Raw genomic sequence first — 24,512 nt, 5'->3', positions numbered from 1 at the left:
CCCCCTGCCCTGGATTTTTTTATTCAAAAATTCAAACTTGTCAACTAGTCAAGAAGACTGTATGAAATACAGCTTTGCCTCTACTGCTGTGATAGAGCTCTTACTCCAAACACATTCTGAGCCTTGGAGGATGAGCTAATGTTGTATGAAGCCATCACAAACTGCCAGATATTAAAATATTGTTTGTTTCTTGGATATGGATATCTCCTATTTTTACCAGGTTTAATTTGTGGCATCTGCTTTAAAATGTGCAATTCACAAATTAATAAATATGTTATTATGTGTGAGATTACCCACTGAAAGTATTTTAACTTATCTTTTGCCATTTTGCCATACAATTGATGGACCACTTACACAGACTTTCTTTGCCTCTCTGCCTCCCAATGATTCTGAAGGTAAACATCCTTTTTCAATTTTACTAGCAGTTTCCTGTAAATAATGAGTTTAAGCCTACTTTGTCCCTACTCAATGCTAGGACCAGATGGCTATTTCTGCTCCTAGTTCAGTGAAAATGGAGCATGTTTGCTCTCTCTCTGACTTCTCAGTTTTTGTTTATATAATTTTGGGTTTTATGCACAGCTTATAATTCTTGATTCTGGTTGACTCTATGTCTTCTTTACCAAGAATTTAGAAATATTTGAATTACACATCTGATTCTCTGGCACTGTGGGAGGAATGTGTGCAAGCAGAGCTAAGCTCAAGTTTTGCTATGAGAAAGAGGTTGAGGGTCAGGGTGTTGCCTACTGAGACCAGAGCTGGGAAACCTCAAGAAAGGGGAAGCCAGGGATATTTAGACTGCTTATATTATTCTTCTATTTTAAAGCAATGTTCCAACCAGCGTTGTTAAGAATTCAGTAAGGGTCCCTTCCCTGGGAGATACATTCTTAGACCCCCGATGATGCCTGAAAGCACAGAGTACTGAACCCTATATATACTGTTTTTTCCTATACACACATATATCTGTGATAAATTTTAATCTACAAATTAAGCACAGCTACGGATTAACAGTGGTAACTAATAAAAACAGAACAATCATAACAATATGCTGTAATAAAAGCAATGTGAATGTGGTCTCTCAAAATTTTGTACTGTCCTACACTCACCCTTCTTCATATGATGTTGTGAGATGATAAAAAGCCCATGTGATGAGAGGAAGAGAGAGGAATGACATAGGCACTGTGACACAGCATGGGGCCACCTCCTACTGAGCTTCTGAGCATGCATCAGAATGCATGCATCATCTACTTCCTGACTGCGGTTGGCTGCCAACTGTGAAACCCTGAAGAAGAGGGGGCTCCTGCACACTTGGCTGCCCTTGAAAGAGATCTAATCATGCTGACCTAAACAAGCCATAGTTTTTCTCTGGTGTTCAGAAAAAATCTCTAGGCAAGCAATTCAGGGCAGAAATGGGGTATCGAGGTCCTATACTTCTTGCATTTTTCTGTTCCTTAGTGTGTGGCTTCCTGCCTCAAGGTCACAAAATGGCTGCTATGGCTCTAGCCATCATGCACAAGGTCTAGACACCACAAAAAAGAAAAGAGGGGAAGGGTGAGAGGGCTTTTCCTCAAGTTCCACGCAATGAATTCTTCCTTGCATTTTGTTAGCCCTCTGTCTTGCAAAGGTCTGGGAAATATCTGTTTCATAACTGACCTAATTACCACCAAATATACAGTTAGAAATGGAAAGAATAGACACTGGGTAGGCAACTAGTGGTTCCAGCAATAGCATCCTTAAACATGTTTCTTTGAGCCTTGATAAGGCTTTGCTCCTGTTGCAATGTGTTCCTGTAAGTAGAATTTCAATGTCAAAATGGTGGCGCCTGGGTGGCTCAGTTGGTGAAGCATTTGTCTTCGGCTCAGGTCATGATTTCAGGGTCCTGGGATTGAGTCCCACATCGGGCTCCCCGCTCAGTGGGGACCCTGCTTCTCCCTCTGCTCCTTACCTTGCTCATCTCTTTCACTTCCTCTCTCTCAAATAAATAAATAAATAAAATCTTTTTTTCTTTTTAATGTCGAGGTCAAAGTGCATCCTACATTTACAACATACTGTCAAGCTCACTCCCCAGAAAGACTGTGAGTGTTTATATTCCCACCGCCATGTACGCAAGTTCCCATTCTCCCAGAGCCTCGCCAATGCTGGACATTATTCTCCTGATTGTCAGTTTGATATATGAAGATGGCATCCTGTTTCGTTTACTGCCCTGATGACTACCCAGTGCATTCGAGTCCACTTGTTGGCTTTGACGAAAAGGAATTTGTCCAGGGGAAAGACTTTCCCTCTCTCCTGTCCCAATCATCCACCCTAGACTTGGCTTGTAGAGAATATCCAGAAGCAGAGATGTGTGAAACATGGCGCAAGCGGTTGCAGACAGCTTCTGTGACACAGCATCGAGAGAGAGACTGAGTTTTCTTCTGGACAGAGTACAAGTCAAACTAAAAAGAAAAGTCCAAGGGAAATGCTCGCTAGTCACGTGGGCTGGGCGAGGTGAGAGAAAGAGAAGTGGTTGTTCAGAATATTCTGGGAAGTTGTTGATTCATTTCCTTTGTAGGGTTCACAGTGAAGGGCTCTGTCTGGGGTCACGGCCGTGGTGGGGGGGCGGGGTGGCCCTGGCTCAGAGGAGGAGGAACACCAGCTCAGTTCCTGCGAGAGGCATGACCGATTCGTGTTGCTGCGGGCTCCCTGAAAACCCAATGGCCAGGAGTTCATCTGCTCCTGCAGCTCTTGGAATGTCATCTTTATGTAACTCAGATGGGAACTTCATTAAACTTAGCCTGAACCTCACTTTTGCAGCCCATGATGAACAACCTGACCTCAGGCTTCGGTAATGTTTGAGATCTGCAGCCTCATGGCCCCCTTTCTGCTTTCTCCATTAGGAACCCAGACGGGCTTCAGATCTGCCACTTTTGCATCCCACCTAAATGCTCCACTTGAGCGAATTGCCTGGCCAGCTTGGTGACTCCATCTGGCATCCGGAGGTGGCCCTAAGGGGGCTGATGCATGGCCTGACCGCCTTGCCGGCACCCCTCACGGTGCACCTCCTCACCAAGACAGCCTCCCCTAACAAGTAGACTTCCTTCAAAGGGGAGTACAGTCTCTCCGCTCTGAATACTTGTCCTGTGTCCTCCTTGGACCGGTCTGCCTCCCGAACTTCTGGAATCTTGGTGAATAAAGCTTTCTGTGTCTTATCACATCTTCTTGGAGGAGTACTTGTAGCTCCCTGCACATTCTGTCCCCCAGGGTGGGAAATGAGGAGACAAACCACAATAGTTAGCTGTGACACAGGGCTGTCCTGTCCTGTGGGATCTCACACATTGTCCTTTTCCTAACGAGGGGGGGAGGAATAGGTAGAACTTGGGCACTGGCTCACCAAACATGGCTTCACCTGTCCAACCCAGTCAGGCAGGGTCCCCCCTCTACCAGCAGGAGGTGCTGGGATTTCCAGCGGGACATGTGCCACCGTTATTGGATCAAAACCAGCCACATTTGGGCTTTAGAGCAGGTCTGCTCATCCAGCCTGCCCGCTGCAGGTCAGGGCCGACGCTGGAAGACTGCATCCTTCTGCCAAGGGGAGCAGAAACGTTTATCTACTCAGGTCTTTTACCTCTCCGTCTCAAACTTCCTATCACCCTGACACCTCTTCATTTCCTGGCTTTAATTCCTGGACTCCCAGGGTAGGATTTGCTTCTGGTGCTTGTGCTGATATTATACTTTCTTGCCTCAACTTGAAACAAGCCGCTAGGACTTTCTGCCTTCCAGGATCCAGGCAGCACTTTGATTTGCCTGAATCTACACGACATGCATGAGGACTGCTAGGTACTAAGGGCAGGTACTCATACCTGTGGCAACTCCTTGCTCCATCCCACGTGCACAAAGATTAATTAGTGGCCTTTGCATCTGACAGTGCTCCCTACATATCTGGGCTGAGGCTGCTTCTGAGGCTAGAGGTGGACACTCCTTGTCTCCCCAGAAGAAATCAACCAGAAGGCTGATTTGCACAAATCTAACTTTAGGGGCTTAGCATACCTGCATTTGCCTCCCAATCCCTGATCCTGACTGATGTGCCCCACCCAACAAGTTGCTGGTGAACTGCCAGCATCTCAACTTCATCCTCAAATCTGCTGTACTGTAATTTGCAGGCTGGACTACTGAAGCCCAGGCCTCACCTGTAAGACTTGCTTAAAGATTCTCCCATAATGCTCTGCAACTTTTTGTCACTCTCTAATAAATCCCCATACATCTGCAGAGGCCTCTCCTTCCCTATGGTTGATATGTACTCACAAGCCTCACGTGCAAGTCTCACTTTTCCAAACGCTCGTGGGAATCCCACCAGGCATTGACTTCACAGAGAAAGAGCACTTGTAGCTTTAAACTCATACATGGTCTCTGATAGCAGACCTTGCAGACTTTCTCTACCTGTCACTTCCCCACCTGCTAACCACACTGTGGCCTGTCTTTCATTGTTGGCACTGTGCTTCTGCAAATGTCTGCTGCTCCTGGGACCAGGTGTCCTCCAGGAGCAGAGCCAGAACAGCCTGGTGGAAGTTCCTCTGTCAGCACCAGGCAGGCTTCAGAAGACTCTGGGCAGCCAGTGGAGCAGGGAGGAGGCCCCCATCAGCCCAGAGTTGGCCACAGGCCTCCTTCCCCACCCAGCAAAGTTTCTGAATTCTTAAGGACAGGTGGTTCCATTGGGTGAACACCAATGTCTAGCTCATAGCTTCATGAGTGACTTTTTGGAATGTACTCACTCAGTATGCTACCAGGACAAGATTTCAAGTTAGGACAATTGATTATGTTTTACTTAGGATCTAACCACGTGCAGATATAGGCTCTGTGGATCTCCATATGTCCTCTCACCCTGTCTCCACCAGCATTAGAGATGGTCTTGGCAGCAAGAGCAGACGCATCGGGATTGTAAGGGGCCCATTTGTGCAACTTCGTAGTGTCACCAGGTCCTGCTGGGGCCTAGGCTTGTATGTAACTTCCATGTGATAATGGAAGGGAACAAGACATGATTGATTGTATGATTTCGTGGATCAGGAAATGTGCAGCTGAGGACAATTGGCAGGGGAACACAGTCATTTGGTGTGTCCCAAGGTGCACGGCTGAGTGTCTCCTAGAGCCCAACATCAAGCCTAAAACTATATGAGATAAAAATTACTTTCCAAAGAAGATGTGGTTCTGCTTAATATCAGAGGCTTCTATCAGGCCCCACGGAGCAATTAAATAGCTCAATATCACTTCAAACACCTGTGGGGCTCCAGGACCATAAGAGTCAAAAGCAGAGCTACTTACCTTGTAGCCCGCACCAGGTAGCAATCTTCTCTTACTCTTCCAAGTTGGCTGTTGTGTTGATTACTGGTAAATACAGTGACATAGCACACCCAGTTGTGATAAATGTGACTCCAGATACACAAACATGCTTAGAAAACACCATATCTCTTTCCTCATGACAGGGCATATGTGGAAGACTAATTTGTTTTTCAATTTGGAGGGATATCCTGCTATTCCCTCAAATGCTTGGACCCCTAAAAACTTCACTATGATGTCAAGACCCTTGATTTTCATGGGATTTATAATCCATTTCTGGTACCTTTCTTGGTGCCAAGACAACTAGTGTGCTGCCTACTTCTTTCTCACTTGGTCAGACTGATGTGATGGAGTCCCTTTGGAATAGCAGCATGAGGGCAGATGGAGTAAAACATGATCCTAGCAGCATATAGTGAGTCACACACTGCTGGGTTCCCCTGGCTGGATGCACACTGTGCAGATCCGTTCATGGGAGGCCCTGGAACTTCTCCAGGCAGAAACTGGTGGGCACCTCTGAGTAGGGAGTCAGCAGGGACAGTGACACTCAACTTTGTGGATCTGATATGCAGGCTTGGTTGGTCTCCCCTAGCAGCCAGAGAGGGACAATTTATGTCTAAGCAAATGTTTCACATCTTCCAAACCACAATTGTTAACAGCTACCAGGAAGCAACTCTGTAGAAGTCAGGTAATATGACAGAACAAGATGAGGCTTCTAACCTCAGGCTGCCCACAGGCTCCTGAGGGAGAAACAGCATGAGACTAAGGCCGCCCCTGAGCGCGAGCAGCATTGGTGAGCAGCACCGGTGCAGCTGACACGGGGAAGCAAGCAGAGGACAGATCCATCCTCACACACGCTCCATCTGTTCACTTTTGCAAAAGAAGTCAGGAAGCAGGAACTTTACAAGCTGGAAGAGAGTTGATTGACGAGGACCCAGCGTCGGTCCATACCACTGATGCCCACGAATGTGGAGGTTCAGAAGGGAGCGACAGGCAGAGGGACTAGAGGTGCCCGAGGCTCCTGGGTCCCCCTACTGCACCTGGATGGGGGCGCAGTGGAAGGACTGATCCACTGAGAGATTTATGGAGCCTCAGGTCTCATCCCCTGGGTTTGTCTGCATCATGGAGCCATTGAGGTTCCCTTCCTGCAGCCCTCTAAGGTGGACGGTCAGGGCCGCAGCTCTCGGGGATCATGGGTCCTGGCCTTCCCGGGGACTCGGCTCCTCTCGTGCCCTCAAGCCTCCCTCCCCTCCCCCCGGGTGTGAGGCAAGTGAAGAGCCAGGCTGTGGCTGGACTCCGGCTACAGGGCACAATTCTGTCCATGTTTGTCACCCTTTCTCTCCTTCTAGCTGGTCCTTTACTGTTGTAAACAGAATTTACTCAAACTCTTAAAGAAAGAAACTCTGGGGATGCCTGGGTGGCGCAGCGGTTTGGCGCCTGCCTTTGGCCCAGGGCGCGATCCTGGAGACCCGGGATCGAATCCCATGTCGTGCTCCCGGTGCATGGAGCCTGCTTCTCCCTCTGCCTGTGTCTCTGCCTCTCTCTCTCTCTCTGTATGACTATCATAAATAAATAAATAAATAAATAAAAAGAAAGAAAGAAACTCTGCCTTTAACTGGGTGTTACACTATATATTGCCAAATTGAATTTGAATAAAATATAAAAAAAGAAAGAAATTCTGCTTTGATGAGCAGCACTGATAACATGCGTTACCTTCTTCTTGTCCCAAGAACCTCAGGAGCTGGAAGGACAAGCATGTCCAGGCATCTCTGCCCAGTTCCTCCTTCTCACCTGTTTTTCCTTTGCATCCAGTTCTGGGGAGTGATGTTCATGCCCCGGCTGTGGTCTCATTGGACAGAAGGTCTCCTGGGATCCCCATCAGGCTGGCCGGTCCCCTGTGACCACAAGGGAGCAGGACACTCACTGGGACAGTCAGTAAGAGTGGGAGAGAAGGTAGGATGAGAAGAGGGTGAGAGAGAATCTCAGGAAAATCACCCGAGGGAAAACCACTGCCCTGCACGGAGAGCAGGGTGATGTGGTTTTTGTGGGGCCATTCATTGTGGGTGCTGGGATGGGGCAGGAGCAGGACCAGGAGAGGATGGCCAGGCAGCACCTTAGGTGGAGGAGCACCCAGACAACAGGATACAGAAGGGCCCATGTCACCCTGTAACCACAGCTCCCAGTGTGGCCTGATAGCACTGGGTTAGCAGAGAAACGATGGGAAAGCTGGGCTGTGGATAGGAGTCAGGATTCTCCAGGGAAACAGAGTCATAGGATCTTGATAAGCATGGAGACATTTACTGTCAGGAGGGTCTCACATGACTAGAGAGGCTGAGGGGTCTAGAGCCTGCACCAGGTGAGCCAGGCTGAGACCCAGGGAAGATCCGCTGCTGGGGTTCAAGTCCAAGGTGGTCAGGCTCGAGACAGAAGGAAGAGCCTGTGCTGCAGTGCCTGTCCCATGGCCACCTGCTGTCGAATTCTTTCTTGCTCAGGGGGGTCAGTCTTTCCTCCTGCTCAGGCCTTCCACTGATTGGATGAGGCCCACCCACACTGTGGAGGGCAGTCTGCTTTACTCAATGTTCATCCCTGTAAGTGTATTTCATCCAAAATCTCCTCATATAAACATCCAGAATAATGCTTGACCGTGCCTCTTAGCACTGGAATCTAGCCAAGCTGATACACATAATAAATTATCACACTACAAAATCACTAATCCAAAGAATTCTAGAAGGGCCAATTAACATTAGAGAGAGAAGACTTCAGAGCAAGGAACATTTCTGGGGATGAAGAAGAAAAGTACATAATAAGGAAAGGTCAAGTATGCAACAAGGGAGAAGAAGCCGACGTGTGTGAGCGCCTAACAGCAAAGCACCGAACACATGAAGCAAAGCTGACAGATCTGAAGGAGAAGCACATGGATCCACTGCCACAGTCAGAGAACAGAGCATCCTCCCCCGAGAGTGGCCCAAGGGAATGGAAAATCACCAAGAACACACACGATAAATATGACCATGACTCAACTCAAACTCATTGATATTTAGAGAATATTCAACCCTAACACCAAACAACACATTCCTTTCAAGTGCACCTGGAGAACTCCCCAAAGTATTGTCTTATCCTGGGTACTAACACAAACCGTGAGTATTTTTAAATATTTGAAATAACATATTTCTCTGACCATAATAGAAATAGAGTAGAAATTTTTGTAAATATTTTATTCATTAGAGAAAGAGAGCATGAGCAAGGGGAAGGGAGAAGCAGACACCTGCCAAACAGGGATTCTGATGCAAGGCTTAATTCCAGGACCCTAGGATCATGACCTTGGTCAAGGGCAGGCATTGAACCCACTAAGCTATGCAGGAGCCTCTTGAGTCGAATTTAATAACAGGAAAATTTGAAAACATGCAGAAATTAAACAAATCACTTCTTAATAACTCATGACTCAAAGAGGAAGTCTCGAGGGAAATTTTATATATTTGAAGTGAATGGATATAAAAATACAAGTATTCAAAATGAGTGAAAACAAGCTAACCCAGTGCTTTAGGGAAATATATATGATGACAGGTGGATGTTGCAAAAGAAGAAATGCTTGAAGTTAATAATTTAAGCATTTACCTTATGAATCTACAAAGATAAGAGCAAATGGAGAGCAACCCAGAGCAAGTGGAAGAAAGGAAATAAGAAAAGAGCAGAGAGAGTAAAACTGATAAATCTAATAAAGCATATTGACAAAAATCCCTGAAGTTAATATCACTAATAGTGGTGAAAAACTGAAAGCTTTTCCCTTAAGATTAGGAAGGAGACAAGGCTGTTTGCTCTCCCCACTGCTTTTCAGCATTCACCTGCAAGTCTGAGCAGTGCAATAACAAGAAAAAGAAATAAAATAAAATATAGATTAAAAAGGTAAAGAGAAAACTTGTGTTTATCATAGACACTATTTATATGTTTGTCTGCACAGAAAGTCCCGTGGACTCTACAGAAAAATCCCTGGACTAATACGTGAGTTCAGCAAGGCAGCAGGACAGAAGGCCCACAGGGAGAGAAGGGACCCACCCTCACACTAGTCAGGAATGGAACACAGATTTAGAAGTGTGTACTCCCAGTCGAGGGGAGTGCACCGGGGTCTTGAGTGTTCTGCAGAGATGGGGAGGCATCTAGTGGAGCTCAACAGAATGGGTGACAGGGGCAGAGCCCGGGTGCTGGGAGGGCCCCTGAGGCTCTGTGGGAGGTGCTGTGGCTTCGAGTCCTCACCTCCATCCTCACACCCTTACTGTCTGGTCTAAACTGAACACAGAAACCATGCAAACATGAAGTTGGGGCACTTCTGTCACAGACTGTGTGCGGTGTGGCTACTGAGGCAGTGAGCACCCGCTGTGGTTACTACTCCCACGGACCAGAAATGGTGTTTACTGCTCCCCGCCAGCACCAAGGGGGAGCCCTAGGGATCCTGCAGGGAAGGGAGCTGAGCTCAGAAATGTATGCAGATTCAGACACCGACCTGCTCTGCCACCTTCCAGATGTTGACAATGTCCTCAGATACTCAGAGTCCTGCTGACACTGTGATCTAGGTGTCTGTGGGACAGCCCTCGTCCTGAGGCACATGCAGCTGTGTGGCTGGAAGGTGGTGTGTGTGAGTGTGTGTGTGTGTGTGTGTGTGTGTGTGTGTGTGCATGCCTGCGGGCTCCTGTGCAGAAGAGGAGGTTTGGGGATGACAAGCCTCTCTGCTTTCCTCTGTTCTCAGGGGATCTACCTGCTTCCAGTGCAATCTGAGGCTCAGCTGGGAGATGGAGAGGAAGGGACATTTGAGACTCAGTTTGTCCTGCTTGAATTACTAATTCAGGTGAATAGCAGGGAGCTGTGTCACCTGGTGGAATGGTGGAAGAGCACATAAGGAGAGAAAAGTCGTCCCATACCAAGAGGTGACTTTACCATATTTTTCTTGGGTTCAGGTGAACTGCTCCCACCTCTCCCATGAACAAAACAGGCACATTTACTGTGCGATTGTAATTACTTCTGCATTCCTTCCTGTGGGAGGGGAGCTCCTGCTCTTTCTCACCAGATCCCAGGTGTTACAGAAAGGGCAGCTGGGCTGTGACCCTGGGAGAGAGGATGGGGGAGGACACAAGGGCAGGGATGAGGACAAGGGGCTGCAGTGCAGGGCCTGGGACTTAGCAGACGGCATCGGGTGAGGAGGCAGGCCTAGGCATCTCTGCTGGGATGGGACACTGAGCCCTGGGAGCAGGGGTCCCAGAAGTAAAGGACACAGGAGATGGGAAGGAGGCTGTCTCAAATCCTGAGGAGCACCACCAGTGAGGGAAGAGGGGCCCTGGAGGGGCAGCTGAGGAGCCTGGGAGGGTGGCAGGTGGGTGGGTGGGGGGATCCAGGAGAGTGGCTAGTAGGGACCCGAGGGCACAGGGTGTGGAACATGAAAGGGTACCACCAGGGTCACCTCCTGGTGATCTAGGGGCCCTGTGAGGTGAGGCCTAGGAGCGGGCTCAGATGTTGAGCCGGGGGGCAGGGAGATGGGGTGAGGGCAGGGAAGGGGCACAGGTCAGAGAGACAACCAGGGAGAGTAATGCACACAGGACACGTCCCCAGAGAAGGTCCCTACAGTGGGGGGGGAATCCTCACTGAGACCCCAGAACCTCAGCATCCTCCCGGGGCAGGAGAAGGAGGGAGGCAGGTGTCAATCCACACAGCCTGTTAAAAGCTAACTGGTAGGACCCAGAAACTTCCATTTCTTCCTGAACAGTAGGAGGCTCTGCCATTTGCAGCAGGACAGGACAGAAGGGAGCTTTGCCAGGACTCGGGACAGACAGCCGAGGGCTGGGGGGCCGCGCCCTGGATCCCCGATCCCCGGGCTGGGTCCCGGCCCAGCGCTCCCAGCTGCGCGGCCTCCAGAGTCAGCCTCCAAGGCCTCCTTCTACTGACCCGACCCTGCGCACAAGACCCCCACGTCACGGCGTGTGCACGAGGCCCGGGAGGTCCCAGCCTGCACGAGGTCAGAGCAGTGCGGGCCACAGAGCAGCACTCGGCCGGCGCTGACCGCCACGGAGGCATCGCGTCTCTGAATAGCTCTCGGCCCAGCCTGACCGTGGGCTGCTGTTCAGAAGGTCCAGGTAGGAGGCTGTGAGTCACAGTGGTGCGTCCAGGGGGCGAGGGTCTGAAGGTAGTTTGCTGTCCTATAGATGAGGAGGAGAGCAGAGTCCATCCAGGGGTGTCCAGGCTGAGGCTGAGCCGACCTGGAACATGTTGGTACCAATACATTGACTCAGTTTCCCTCTTGTTCTACCACTGTGGGTGTCTCATGCTGAACGTGTGCAGAACCACTTAGCATAGACACTAACTGATGCTTGGACCATCCAGTCCCTCACCAGAGGAATCAGAGCAGGAAGAGGTGAGACCAGAGCTGCAAGCATCATGCCCATGACACAAGTGTCCCCAGAGGGCCGGATTCTCCTGCTTCTTCCAATTAAATCCACATCAGGGCCCCGCCTGGACTGCAGACCTCACTGTAAACAGTGAGAAGCTTCTCCCCTTCTAGATGTGCTGCACCCCTACCCTAGAATGCAGACAGAGGTTCCCACAGCAGCAGATGGACAGAGAGGCCCCAGAGGGACCCCCCAGACCCAATGCTGCTGACATGACCTCCACTAATCACCCAGCACTACACGGGCCCCAAAGTAAATTTTGTAGATAATACTGTATGTCTGGGAAGGATTCCAGGGACATCAGGGTCAGACCCTGTGGATGATGGGGATTGACAAGCACATACCCAGGCACACAGGGATGTGGGAGGACCCAGGATGCCCTCTCTCCCAGCCTCACCTGGTCCCTGCTGTCTCCAGACCCCTGCTGGCTCAGCTCTGCAGAGTGGATGCCATCATTGGGTCCCTATGCTCTTCCTGGGACCCTGCACCTGAAACATAAACAGAGGGAGCTAAAGTCTGAGCCCTGGACCTGTACCCTCCCCTCTATGACCCCAAGGACATGGCTGCCCCCACCAGCCTCCTGCAGTGACATCCCTGAGCAGTAAATGCAGGAGGAAGGGAGCCCAGGGTCCAAGGCCCGGGGAGGAGAAGTGCAACCTGCCTCTCCCAGGCTCCAGGCTCTTCTTCACTCGTGTCCTCCAGAGGAACAGTCCAACTCCCAGGATCAGCAGCAGGACCACAACAGTCCCCAGGATGCCAGGTAGATGGTCAGCATCACTCTGTCCCTGTAGATCTGCTTCCCTCGCACAGAGAGATGGAGAAGCTTAAGGACCAAGAGGAGCACAGATGCCCATTGCCCAGCATGTGGACACATCTGGAGACACCTGCTCAGAAGCTGAGGAGGGAGCAGCATGGCAGGTGCTTTCACTCAACACTTCCCGAGCTCCTGCTTGAAGCCCGGGTGCTGAGAGGAACAGGACACGGTGCCCAATCCCTTAGGACACCTCTGTGGGAGGACGGTGAGAAGGTGCCACAGGGAGCCAGCCAGAGCCATCCCAGGGCACAGGAGCTCCCAGCCTGTACTCAGGTGGTCAGGGAGGGCCTCCTGGAGGGGGTGATGGGAAACCTCGTCCTAAGGGAGGAGTGCAGGGAGCAGACAGGCAGGGTGGGTGCCACCTTCCAGGAAGGAGGGCCATGAACAGGGAGGGGGCACCTCGCCAATCCTGGAACCAGCACCCACTGGGGCAGGTGGGAAGGGGACCAAGCAGGGAAGAGCCAGGTAGGAGGATGAGAGGGAGGCAAGGGCCTCTTTCCAGAGGGTCCAGTGGGTCCCTGAGCAATGAGCTCCCCTGGGATCAGGGATACTGAGGCAGCAGTGCCCCAGCAGCTGGTGGAGGAGGGGGGAGGGCCGAGGGGGCACACGGGGCACCGGGTCACTCATTCACTCAGGGAAACACGGACTGTGAGCAAACAGCCCAGGGCCGAGCAGAGACAAGAATTCACAGGAGAAGCAGACGTGGCCGCTGCCATCCAGGGCTTAGGGCTGCAGAGGAGGCTCATCCTGGCCCAGAGCCTCACTCTCAGTGTGGGGGCCCCTGGGGGCTCCTGAGAGGAGGCAGGTGTGAGGGCAGAACGGCAGCAGGTCCTGCGGGGCCTGAGCCCCGAGGCCCAGACCCCAGGGTCAAACTCTCCTCATGCTCCACCTGCCCCCAGTGGTGGCCCCAGGGACTGCTCGGGTGTCAGGGCCCAGAGCCAGCTGGAGCCAAGGGGTCCCTGGATGGGAGTAGGGGAAGTGAGGATCCTGCCCTGGAAGGGCTGAGGGCAGAGGGAGGAGCCTGACCAGAGGCTGGAGGCTGAGGACAGCAGGGCACATCCGGGACCCAGGCCAGCAGGTGGGGTGACCTATATCTGTGAGCCCACAATTGGGCAGAGGAGCCCCCGCCCTCAATCCTGAAGGTGTCGCTGGCTCACACCCCCTGTGGTGGCACAGACGCCTGACATCCCCCAACTCCCCTCCTGAAAACCACCCTGGACACAGGGAATGATGGGTGAGGGTGGGCAGAGGTCCCTGCTGGGTACTGCCTGGACCAGCAGGGGTGAGGGTGGGGGTAGAGAGCCCAGGAGCAACACCCAAGAGCAAAAGAAGGTGGATGTGCCTGCCAGACTCTGAATGGGGTGCCCAGGTGGCAGGTGGTGCCATAAACAAAGGGACAGACCCAAAAACCCTCACCCAGGGCTGCCTGAGCATCAGGAGCCCCTCCCCTCTGCAGGATGCACTTACTGTGGCCACATATGTTTCCAAGATCCAAGGTAGCAGTTTTATGTTCCACCTGGTTCCTGAGCACACAGGTGAGGCTGGCGTTGGTCTGGCTCAGGGGCAGGCTCAGAGCCAGGGTCCAGGGGTTGGGGGCTAGTCCTGCGGCCTCTCGTTGTTCCAGCTCCCTGGGGAGTCCCCTGCTCTCCCAGGACATGGTCAGGTCCTCCCTGGTTCCCGGGGTGTCACACTGCACGGTGACGTTGCACCAGCCTGGGGTGATGGACAGATTCGTGGTCCTGATCTGGGGAAGGGGCAGGGGCTCTGCGGCAGGAAGGACAAGAGGACGGAGGATCATGTGAGTGGAAAATATCACACCTCAGGCTTTGTCCTGTGGAATCTCCCTGAAGCTCTGGCCTCCTCCCCCTCAGGATGGTGAAAGCATTTTATAGATGACACGGAAGTGACCAATTATACAGCATGTGCATAAGGATGGAGCCAGTGAGTTCAGCTCTATGTGACTTCTGTAGATTGAGAAAGACTAAAACTATCACGTGAAGAAATAAATGCTGGAGCCCACTGACCCACGACTAATTAGTTAAAGAAAGTGAGGTGTCCCCTAGAAGAAAGAGAAGTCTAGGGCCTGATTTATCAGGATCTAGAGCCTGCCTGTGCTTATGCTCAGATGATGCCCAAGCCCTGAAATTGGCCCCATGTTCCCACCATGAAAGACTGTTATGGGGGGCACCTTGGTGCCCCCTAGGAAAGACCACCCTCTGTGTGGTTGGAAGATGCACTGAACTTTGGTTCCACCCATGAAGTCAAGGGACAGGCTAACAGGCTAACACAGATGCTTAGAATCTGTCGGACCTGAGGCTGCCAAGGCCACTCTCTCTGGAGCAGACAGCTCCCTGGGCAGAGGGGGGTGCAGGGAGAGAGCAGGATGCTCCCTGAGATCCTGAGCAAGGACTGCCATGTGAACTCCTATATCTGTGGAGGGTTAGAGCTGGACCAGTGGAGTCTGTGAGTGAGCTGCTCGGGCGGAGGCTGAAAGGGGATCGGGGGAAAGGGTGAGAACGACACGTGGGAGTCTGGGTCCTACTTCGTGACGAGTGACCCCAGCTATGCTGAAGTGCTGACCCTCAGAACCTGAAGGTGTCTGAGATTCCAAGTCAATGGTGGGCTGAGGCTGCTAACCAGCTGAGCCTAAACCAGAGATGGTCTGGATGTCTTGATGGGCCCCATGTGATCACAGGGTCCTCCCAAGTAGAAGGAGGCAGGAGAGGAGGTCCGAGGGACCCAGTGCCAGAAGCACTCATCCCAGCAGTGCTGGCTGTGAAGGTGGAGGAAAGGGTCGCGACCCAGGAAATGCAGGTGCCACCAGGATGGGGGGACAGGAAAAGAAATGGATTCTCCCTGGAGCTTCCAGAGACCATCACAGCCCTGCCCACACCCGGACCTCAAGGCACAGGCTCTGGGGTCTGACTCCTGCCCGACAGCACAGTAGGACCCTCAGGTGGGGTGTGGTGAGCCCCTGAGGTGTCCTTGCCTGTCCCAGCAGCACAGACAGCTAAGGGACAGCCTGAGAACCCTGAGTCCTGTGGGGACAGTAGTGTTGAGGCAAAATCCACACTTCCCCCCACAGGGGTTCCCCTCCCGAAGCACCAAAGTGATTCCATCTCTGGGGTGACTCTCAGCTCTGCCTGCATTTGTGGTGAACACCCTGCATCTGATTCCAGGGGAGAAGAGAGAGTCTGAAGGCTGGGGTCTGGGGGGAGCCCTGTGAGCGGGGCGCGGGTACCCTCCAGGGACAGAGGAAGGAGGTCAGCTCTGGGGCTGGGGGAGGGGCCTACACACCATACACAGTCAGGTGGAAATCCTGGTCATATTGTCTTCCTCTGGTGTAGGAGTCTCGAGCCCGGTACAGCCCAGTGTCCTCCAGGGTCAGGTTGTCAATCCTCAGGGTGGTTATGTTGAGCACATGGACCCTCTTCTGGAACTTGTCCTGCCAGTTGATCCATTCTGGAACTTCTGCCCCAGGAAAGACCTGCAGCATGACTATGTAGTTCGATCTGAATACAATGCCCCATGATATCTTCTCCAGCTCATCTACTGGAGGCAAGTCTGGATTTCTGATCACATGAAACAACACAGAAGCTCCTTGCATCCCCTTCAGGGAAACAGCATTTCCAGAAGTCTGGGTCCCAGCGCTGCCGACACCTAGGGCATAGGACACAGAAAATGTGAGTGGTTTTCCAGTAGGAATAAAGGAGAAAACCATAGAATACATCTTTTTTTAAAAAAAAAAAAAAAGATTTTATTTATTTATTCATGAGGGATACAAGGAAGGAGGCAGATACATAGGCAGAGGGAGAAGCAGGATCCCCGCAAGGAGACTGATGCGGGACCCAGTCCTAACCCCCGGGATCACAACCTAAGCCAAAGGCAGATGCTCAACTGCTGAGCTACGCAAGTGTCCCCCCTAGAACCCATCTTGTCATGAAATCCCTCCCGTGTGCTCCCTGACTCCTCAAGGCAGGGAATGCATGAATGTGAAGTGATGCTGGAATCACTCCTGTCCCAGGGGACTGTGCCCTTGACCAGGTCACACGAACTCGCTCACCTGCAGGGTCTTGACCCCTAAAAGCGAGAGGATGAAGTGCATGGGACTTGGACCAACAACAGCTCTAGCACATTTTCGGTCCCTACCAAGAGCATTTCTGCTGGAGGCAGCTGCTCACTGGGCTGCAGAGACCCACCTGGTCACAGGCCCTGGCGCCCTCCCCTGGGGTGGAGGCTGCAGCCAGGGAGTCCCCTCTGGGGAGCAGGGAGCAGCTAAGGTGGTAGACGACCCTCAGGGACAGCGGGTCACACAGAGGGGGACTCCGTCTTGCAGTCACCCTGTGTCCTGCTCTCTGGGATAAAGCCCGCTGCCATGTTGGGGGCTGACCCGGGGAGAGGCCTACATGGGGAGGGGTGAGGGCCACCTCTGTCCAACAGTCTGTGTGCTCAGCACATGTGGAAGTCTCTTACTTAACACATGAACATGGCCCCTTTTGCAGGTCTGCTTCCCTCTCGTGTCCCTGAAGTTTCTCCCCGCCGCCCCCCCCACCCTGCAAACACTGTCACACTGAGCTGCTTTGGATGGACTCTCTGCTCAGGGACATAGATCATCCAATGGGGGAGCATCTGACCCCCATGGGTGCATATAAAGCACATGGGGCACACATGTCACATATGAGTGCATGTTTGCTAGACGTGTGGGTAAATACGTCACACACGGTTGTGTACCTGTCACACATAGGTGTGGAGGTGCAGGGATAACTGACTGGGGAGTCTAATCGATCAAAGCAGGTCATGTCCCCTCCTGCCGGCCTCCGCTCATTGCCCTCCTGAGAGACCCCAGCGAACTCTTCTTGATAAATCTTAGGTTTGCCATCAACACACAGTGACCACATCTCTTCTTAAAGATTTATTGATATTAGAGAAAGAGCGTCAGAGAGCAAGTGGTGGAGAGGCAGGGGAGAGAGACTCAAGCATACGTCCTGCTGACCACGGAGCCTGACCCGGGGCACAATTAACAACCCTGAGATCCTGAACCGAGGCCAAATCAAGAGTCCGCCGCTTACCCGCTGGCCACTCGGGCCCTCCAATACCATATTAATTTTAATGAGAATTTCTCCTGTAAATGAACCTGGTGGCTCCCCCATGAATTCACTGACAGAACAGTGTCCTGTAGACCTGCGTCCCCACCCCAGTCAGCTCCCGGGCCTCATTTAATGGTGAAATGTGCACAATGTGGCACACACAGGACACTAAGCATAAATCAGAAACACAGCCCTTGTTCCCCAAGGGGGACCGTGTCCTTGGGGTTCCCCAAGGGGCAGCAGGTCAGTCTCCGGGACGGCACCTGCCCCAGGGCAGCTCCCCAAGTCCCCTGAGCAAACAGTGTCCCTCTCTGAGCCCCAGCCGGAGGGGTCAGCCCAGGGGGGCAGGGAGAAAGAAGCTGAGGTACTCTGGCCAGGCTTTTAATTGGGAGCTTCTCATCGGCTCCCCTGCAGTTCCTGTCCTGAGGGTGCCCTGCACCTCCGCGTCCCCACACCAGGGAGCAGCTGGGCTCCTTCAGACAGTACTGGCACCCCCTGCTCAGGAGCAGAGGCAGGGAGGGCAGAGGGCCAGGGGATCGCCAGGGGGCCTGGAGAGAGCACCCCTCCCTTCTTGGAAGGATGAGGACATGAGACGAAAAGCCTGGCTCCTGGCTCTGAAGGTCCCCAAACAGGCTCCCTGGCTATCGGCACTTGTCAGGATCAGGACTAGGACAGGACAGGAGGTTCCACATAGAGCAGAGGCTTGGAGAAGCCCCAGGAGAGTCCAGACCAGGGGTCACACCCTGTCCCAGGATGTCACAGCTGGGGGGACTTCCAGGGGACCTTTCCCAGAGGAGGGGCTCCATCGGGTGAACCTGTGCAGGTCACACAGGGCAGAGCAGACCTGGAGCTGGATTCCCTGACCCCAGTCCCTTGCTTCCCCCACAGGGAATCCTAAACTCTCCCTCTGGCCCCTCCCCTCCCTGCCCTGCACCCCCCTCCCCTGCTCTGTCCAGGGGCTCCTCCCTCCCAGCACTGCTGTCTGGTCAGCAGGGTCTGAGGTGTTCTGTGGTTCTTTCTTTCTTTCTTTCTTTCTTTCTTTCTTTCTTTCTTTCTTTCTTTCTTTCTTTTTCTTTCTTTCTTTCTTTCTTTCTTTCTTTCTTTTTTTCTTTCTTTCTTTCTTTCTTTCTTTTCTTTCTTTCTTTCTCTTCCTACCCAGATGCTTATGGAGGAAATTACAATTTACTTTATGTGTCAGATTAAAAAAATTGAAAAGTGAAAGTCCACATATTGTTGACATGTAGTTACTCCTTAAAAGGGTCTCAATGTTCTGCAAAGCTCAGTTCTTAACGTGTAAACACCCTTTTGACTGAAGCCCAGTGATGCCAGAAATTTCGTAGAATGGGAGTCGCCCTCAGAGAGTATGCTCAAATCAAACACCACAGACAATAAAAAGCTATCGCAAGTTCTTATTTACTTGTTACACAAAAGCAGATGGTCTGATGAGGTAAGACACAGAAAATAGCGCTGTTAGCACAGACCTTCTTTCAGTCCCCTTTCCCGGAACCCCTCTGCTTCCCTCCTGACCCCCCAGGGCACCCCCACCCGGAGCTGTCCTCAGTCTCCTGTTCCAGACACAGTCTCACATGCAGCAGGGGCACAGACCCCTTGAATTCTGAAGGCCGCCTTTCCTTCCTTTTCCAGCAGAATGTCACCATAGTCAGGCCTCATGTTGCCCCAGGAGCCAGAGGACACCTGCTTTCTTCTCCAGCTCCGCCCTGGGCTCTTAGTCAGCCCCACCCGGGCACAGCAGCTGCAGGGGCTGCCCGGTCCCTTGAGCATCACAGGCCAGGGGGTGTCTGTCCCTACCCTGGGTCCCCATAGCCCCTGCGTGGTCTCCTCCATCCCTCTCCCCAGGGGGCTGCGGGCTCCCCTGGCCTCACCCCTGCTGGGGGTTCCATCCTGCAGCCAGGCAGCCAGGGTCAGGGCTCCCAGCCTGGCCTCCGCCAGAAGCTCCTGTGTTCATTCCGCTCCCCCCGCCGGGGCTGGAAACCAGACGCACCGCGTGTGCTCCATATCTCAGGGCTGCTTCCTCTGCTCCTCCCCAGAGACACCAGACAGCCCCGCAGCTCCTGCCTCCCTGCCCGCCCGGTGGTCCTCCCTCCCCGGGAGCCAGGGCCACTCACTGAGGAGGAGGCTGGTGAGTCCCAGGAGCCAGGAGACCCCGCCCAGGTGGGGGTCCCCTGAGCAGGGGCCCATGGCAGGCTGCCTCCCTGCTGGGCCTCCGCCGCTGTGGGAGCGGGGGAAGGGGAAGCATCTAGAACACAGAGGAAAAGAGGAAGGCGTCACTCAAACAGCCCTTAGCTGTAGTCCCACCCTCTAAGGGCAGGGCCTACTGCCCTAGGACCTCTCTGTCCATTGGAGATTAGCCCATTCAGGTCTCTCCTGTTATCTCAGCTCCTGCAGTGGGATCAGGAGATCATTGCAGAGCAAATGTAGGAACAGCCCCCTCTAGGAGCCCCAGTGCAGGGGAGGCCCCAACCCTGTGCTCACAAGCAGCCTGGTGGTCTCACCTCCCCAGCCTGCACCCCTCGGGCCCCTGACCTGTGTCCCTGGGCTCCCCAACAGCCCTGGACCCTGCTCGCCAGCACCAGCCGATGGCCAGGCACAGAGGCACATCCTAGAGCCAAGGACAGGGCACCTCTCCTGCTTTGGGCCTGTCCTGTCTTTACACCATTTAACCAGTCAGATTTCCTTTCTGAGTTTCTATGAGCATCACTGCCGGGTGTCTCAGGAAGAACTTGTGAGCACGAGAACCAAGCTCTCCTGAGAAGTGTCCACCACCCTCCACCCGCAGCCCCTATGGGCGTGTCCTTCCTGTCTAGGGCCCGCCCTACCCCACACATAGGGCACAGCCCCCCCAGGAGCAGCACCCCAGCCAGCACTTCCCTGGGAGGCTCTGCTCACTATGGACCTGCGCTCCGACACAGGCAGGGGTGCAGAGGGACAGGCTCCTCTGGCAACAGGAGGACAGCCTGTCCTGTCCCAGCATGTGGCTGCAAGTCCCCACATCCAGTCTGGGCTCCCCCGACCCACTCTGAGCCCCGTCAGACCAGAGAGCCCTCAACCCTGTCCTGTCCCGGCTCCCACCCACTGTTGGGAGATCCCTTCCCAGGGCGTCCCTGAGCCTTGTGGGTTCCCTGGGATGGAGTCCAGACCTGGGCAGTTCAATCCCTGGTCACTTCAGGCGGAGGGGCAGCAAGTGGCTCTGCCCCCGTCCCCATCCCCATTCCCACAGCCCTGGGTGAGCCCTCCTGGGTGAGGACTATTTGCTTGTGGAAACCACAGCTTGGGGTGGGGAGGGGGGCCCTGAGGGAGCCCCGAGGACCTGCTGGGCAAGGACCCTGGAAGGTCAGCCAGCACACCCTCCATGCTGGCCCAGCACCAGGGACTTTTTACAGCTCTAGGTCACTGGTCTTTCCTGACCCAAGTCCCTGGCATACTGAGGGGGAGGGAGGCCAGGCCTGACCCAGGGCAGCCTCTCTCATTCTCACACCCACAAGTAGAGGATACAAGCCTGTGGTTGCAATCTCGAAGCTTCTGACATCCAGCCCTTTGCAGATCACAGCTCCCCGCCACACTGGCTGAATCACCCACAGCTCAGTGTCTCCAGCCCCAGGCAGGCAGTCAGACCTGCAAGGCTGCTGACTGGAGCAGCTCATGTGGGCACTCCCTGCTCCCCCACTGTCTCCCCGACAAGACACCTGGGCTCAGGTTCAAGGGGGCCCCCTTCTCCATCCCACTGGCCCCGGGCGTTTGATGGGCACAGGATAGACCAGTGTGCTGGCAGCAGAGCTTCAGGAAGGCAGGTGGGAGATGTCACTCCCACTTCCACCAGGAAGCTGAGCTACTGTGGGCAAAGCCTACCTGCCTCGTGTGTCAACAGATTGGGCCCGCCTGGCAGCTGTGCTGGGAGGAGGGTATAAATGTAGTACAACAACCCCCACCACCACCACCCAGTAGCACCAGCAGCCACAGCCCTGCTTCCCCCTCTGCGTCCTCGGGGAGCAGGGCTGAGTCCGAGGCAGAGGAGGTGGCCGTGGGACCCCCAGGCTGCAGAGGTGCTGGGTGTGAGGAGAGGGAGACTCCAGGAGGAGAGCAGGGTCCTGTGTGTGTGAGATCCCGACCCGGGGACTGTGAAGCCTCCTGTTGTTCTGAATGGACACTGGGCTCAGGCCTCAGGCCCTGGGAATCAAAATGAGCTGTGGGACCTTGGGCAAGTCACTCTTCCTTAGGAAACCAGCGCCCTCATCCATCACCTGGCGACCGTGATGCCTGGGCCCTCAGATTGACCTCAGTACCTGCGGGTTCCCTCCTCCTGTGTCTTCTCCCCTCTACCTTGCCCATTCCCACACCCCAAACACCCTCCTACCTGCCTTAACCCATGGGTCCTCCGTGGCCTCACCCTCTCCTCTTCAGTTCAGGGACGTCGCCCAGGTCTTCGAAAGGCCCTGCGGCCCTGGGGGAGACTCTCAAAGTCCTGTCTTGGTCCTCAGGACACCATATCCCCATGAAGGAAATTCTACAATAGTCACTAACCTGCAGCCACTTGGGGACCTCCTGCTGACAAAATGATGTCAGAAAAAAATAAAAATAAAAAATAAATTTAAAAAAATAAAAATGATGTCAGGATTGACACACAAAGAAAAATGCTGGTTATTTCACTACAATAAAGAGGCCCCCCTGGGACATCTGGGTGGCTCAATGGTTTAGCTCCTGCCGTTAGCCCAGAACATGCTCCTGGAGTTCTGGGATCCAGTCCCACATCAGGATCCCTGTATGGAGCCTGCTTCTCCCTCTGCCTATGTCTCTGCCTCTCTCTCTCTCTCTCTCTCTCTCTATCTCTGTCTCTATCTCTATCTCTATCTCTATCTCTATCTATCTCTTTCTTTCTCCGGGGAATGAATAAATAAAATCTTAAAAAAAAAAAAAAAAAAACAGGCCCCGTCTGGGGTCTAGTGTCAAATCAAGAGCCAAGGATCCCCCCTTGCAAATCACAGTCTCCCCACCACCACAGTGAGCTGCTGGGCAGATCCTGAGAGCTCAGGATGGGGGTTTTCTCTTGACATTCGGGCTCTTCCAGACACTTCTTAACCCACCCAGAAACAGCTCCCTGGTGGGCAGAGAGCTCAGGACCCTGAATCCGAGGACAAAGACAGGGCAGCATGATTTCTGTGCTGACAGTGGCTTCAGACTAGAAACCCTCCTGGAGGAGCAGGTGCCACAGTCTGCCCCCAGGGGAGACTGGGCTCTAGGACCAGACACAGTCAGGCTGCGTCTCACCCTCCCACCCCTTCCCTGCGTGTCCCCTGGACACATGGCTGCACGGCCCTGAGCCCCCGAGCTCTCCACACAGTGGGGACGTGGAGCTGCTTCAGGACTCGCTGGGGGAGTCACGGGGCCTGTGCGGGGCCAGCGCATCCCAGGGCCCGGGAGACTCCTATTTGACCCACAGTGCCCTTGGAGGAGAGCCCTCCCGCCTCAGGAACCTGCTGGCTTCGCTACTAGACCAGGTTCCCAGGACCCCCTCCTGCCTCTCCATTTCCTACTGTCCCCTCAGAGAAACAGGCCTGACCTGGGGACAGGCAGCCCCGAGGGTAGAAACTCCCTCCCTCAGCCAGCTCCCCTCTGCCTTTCCCCACAGGAGCCTGAAGCCCTCGTCCAGGGGGGAGACATCAGGGTGAATCAGAACATCCCCCCCCACAGGGGCCTTAGGTCTTCACCCACCAGAGAGAAAGGACATGAAACCCTGGAGTGAATGATCCCTGTGAGGCCATCGGATAAGATGGGACTGGTGGGCAGAGGCCTGCAGACTGGGGGCCCTGGGAGGTCACACAGCGGCTGCCCCTTGTCCCCACTGACTGCACCCTCCACAGCCTGTGGCACACTTCAAGGGACCCCGGTCAGGGGCTCCCAGGCCTCCAGCATTCCTGACCCTCCTGCCCTTCTGGCTGCTCCTCCTCGGACTCCCCATCCTGACTCTGTCCATTCCTGGGCCTGGCTCCTGGGCCCCTTCCTGTCTACACTCACCTTCCCTTGAACCCCAGACTCAACCCTGCAATTGCCTGCTCAACAGGCCCATGTGGAGGCCCAGGAGTCTCCAGCCTGCCCTCAGCCCTGCTCCCACCCTGCTCCTCCCCCTGAACTCCCCCTCTGAGGAGTGCACCAGCACTCTCCATGGAGCCCAGGCCCAGGTCCTGGGGACACCTCGAACCTTTCCTCCCTCCAAACCCCACCTTGACCCATCAGCAAGTCCCATGGGCTCCAATGTAGCTCACAAAGGACGAGGAGTTCCCAGCACCTCCAGCGGGTCTCCATTCTACCCAGAGCACCTGGAGCACCTCTTGCTAACTGTCCAGGGCCCTGAAGCCAGGAGGTGTCAGAGCCGCATCCAAGCCCAGTGGTTCAGCTCCAGAACCCCCGCGTCTAAGTCGAGGCCAAGCCCCCCGCAGCCCTGTGCCGGGTCCTCTCCCAGGCCCACCCTGGCCACGCGGCCCTGCAGGGTGTCCTCCACACACATCCCCGTGGCCTCCATGCCGGGCTCACGCCCCGCCCCTGCGCCCCTCAGATGCTCTGCTTACCCCCATCCCACCTAGATAGGACCCAGCATCCTCGGGGCTCGGGCCCTTCCCCACCCCTCTCCCCTCTCCCCCATCACCCCCTCCAGCCCAGCCTGTGGGCCACCTATCTGGCCTCAAGTCCCAGCCCTTATCGGCTTCAGGAACTTGCAGATCTCAGAACAGTGTCGAGCCTGTAATAAATGCTATAGAGTTTAACTCTTTTAAAATTATAGATTTAAAAAAATAATAAAATAAAATAAAATTATAGATTAAGATGCTATCCTTGATCAACAAACAGGCTGTATATCTGTTACTT

General features: G+C 53.8%; 1 protein-coding gene across 5 annotated transcripts; it reads right to left on the bottom strand.

The window, feature by feature from the left end:
- Positions 1-7,491: 7,491 nt before the first annotated feature.
- Positions 7,492-19,890, bottom strand: LOC121472845 (SLAM family member 9-like). Of its 5 annotated transcripts, none has more exons than XM_041724378.1 (6): positions 19,763-19,890; positions 15,847-16,209; positions 14,017-14,313; positions 12,397-12,558; positions 12,133-12,223; positions 7,492-11,486 (listed from the first exon to the last, which is right to left on the bottom strand). In XM_041724378.1, exons 1-5 carry the CDS (start codon positions 19,833-19,835, stop codon positions 12,165-12,167), a joined length of 954 nt encoding a protein of 317 aa, XP_041580312.1. In that variant the 5' UTR covers positions 19,836-19,890; the 3' UTR covers positions 7,492-11,486; positions 12,133-12,164. The 5 variants fall into 5 exon arrangements, 4 of the variants coding, with proteins under 4 accessions (XP_041580312.1, XP_041580302.1, XP_041580332.1 ...); XR_005983019.1 differs by having other exon boundaries at positions 7,494-11,546; positions 12,397-12,536; XM_041724368.1 differs by having other exon boundaries at positions 7,494-11,546.
- Between the last annotated feature and the right edge of the window lie 4,622 nt (positions 19,891-24,512).

Source organism: Vulpes lagopus, chromosome 1, assembly GCF_018345385.1.
Source record: "Vulpes lagopus strain Blue_001 chromosome 1, ASM1834538v1, whole genome shotgun sequence".
Classification (NCBI taxonomy): domain Eukaryota; kingdom Metazoa; phylum Chordata; class Mammalia; order Carnivora; family Canidae; genus Vulpes; species Vulpes lagopus.
This window is presented reverse-complemented; position numbering and strand designations above follow the sequence as displayed.

Excerpts from the sequence above, each read along its gene's own strand:
- LOC121472845 (XM_041724378.1), bottom strand. The coding sequence starts at position 19,835 with ATGGGCCCCTGCTCAGGGGACCCCCACCTGGGCGGGGTCTCCTGGCTC. Across the intron at positions 14,314-15,846 it reads TTTCCACCTGACTGTGTATG|AGCCCCTGCCCCTTCCCCAG; the intron begins GTGTGTAGGCCC and ends TTCCTGCCGCAG. Across the intron at positions 12,559-14,016 it reads TGGAAACATATGTGGCCACA|CTTCTCCATCTCTCTGTGCG; the intron begins GTAAGTGCATCC and ends TTGGTCCTTAAG.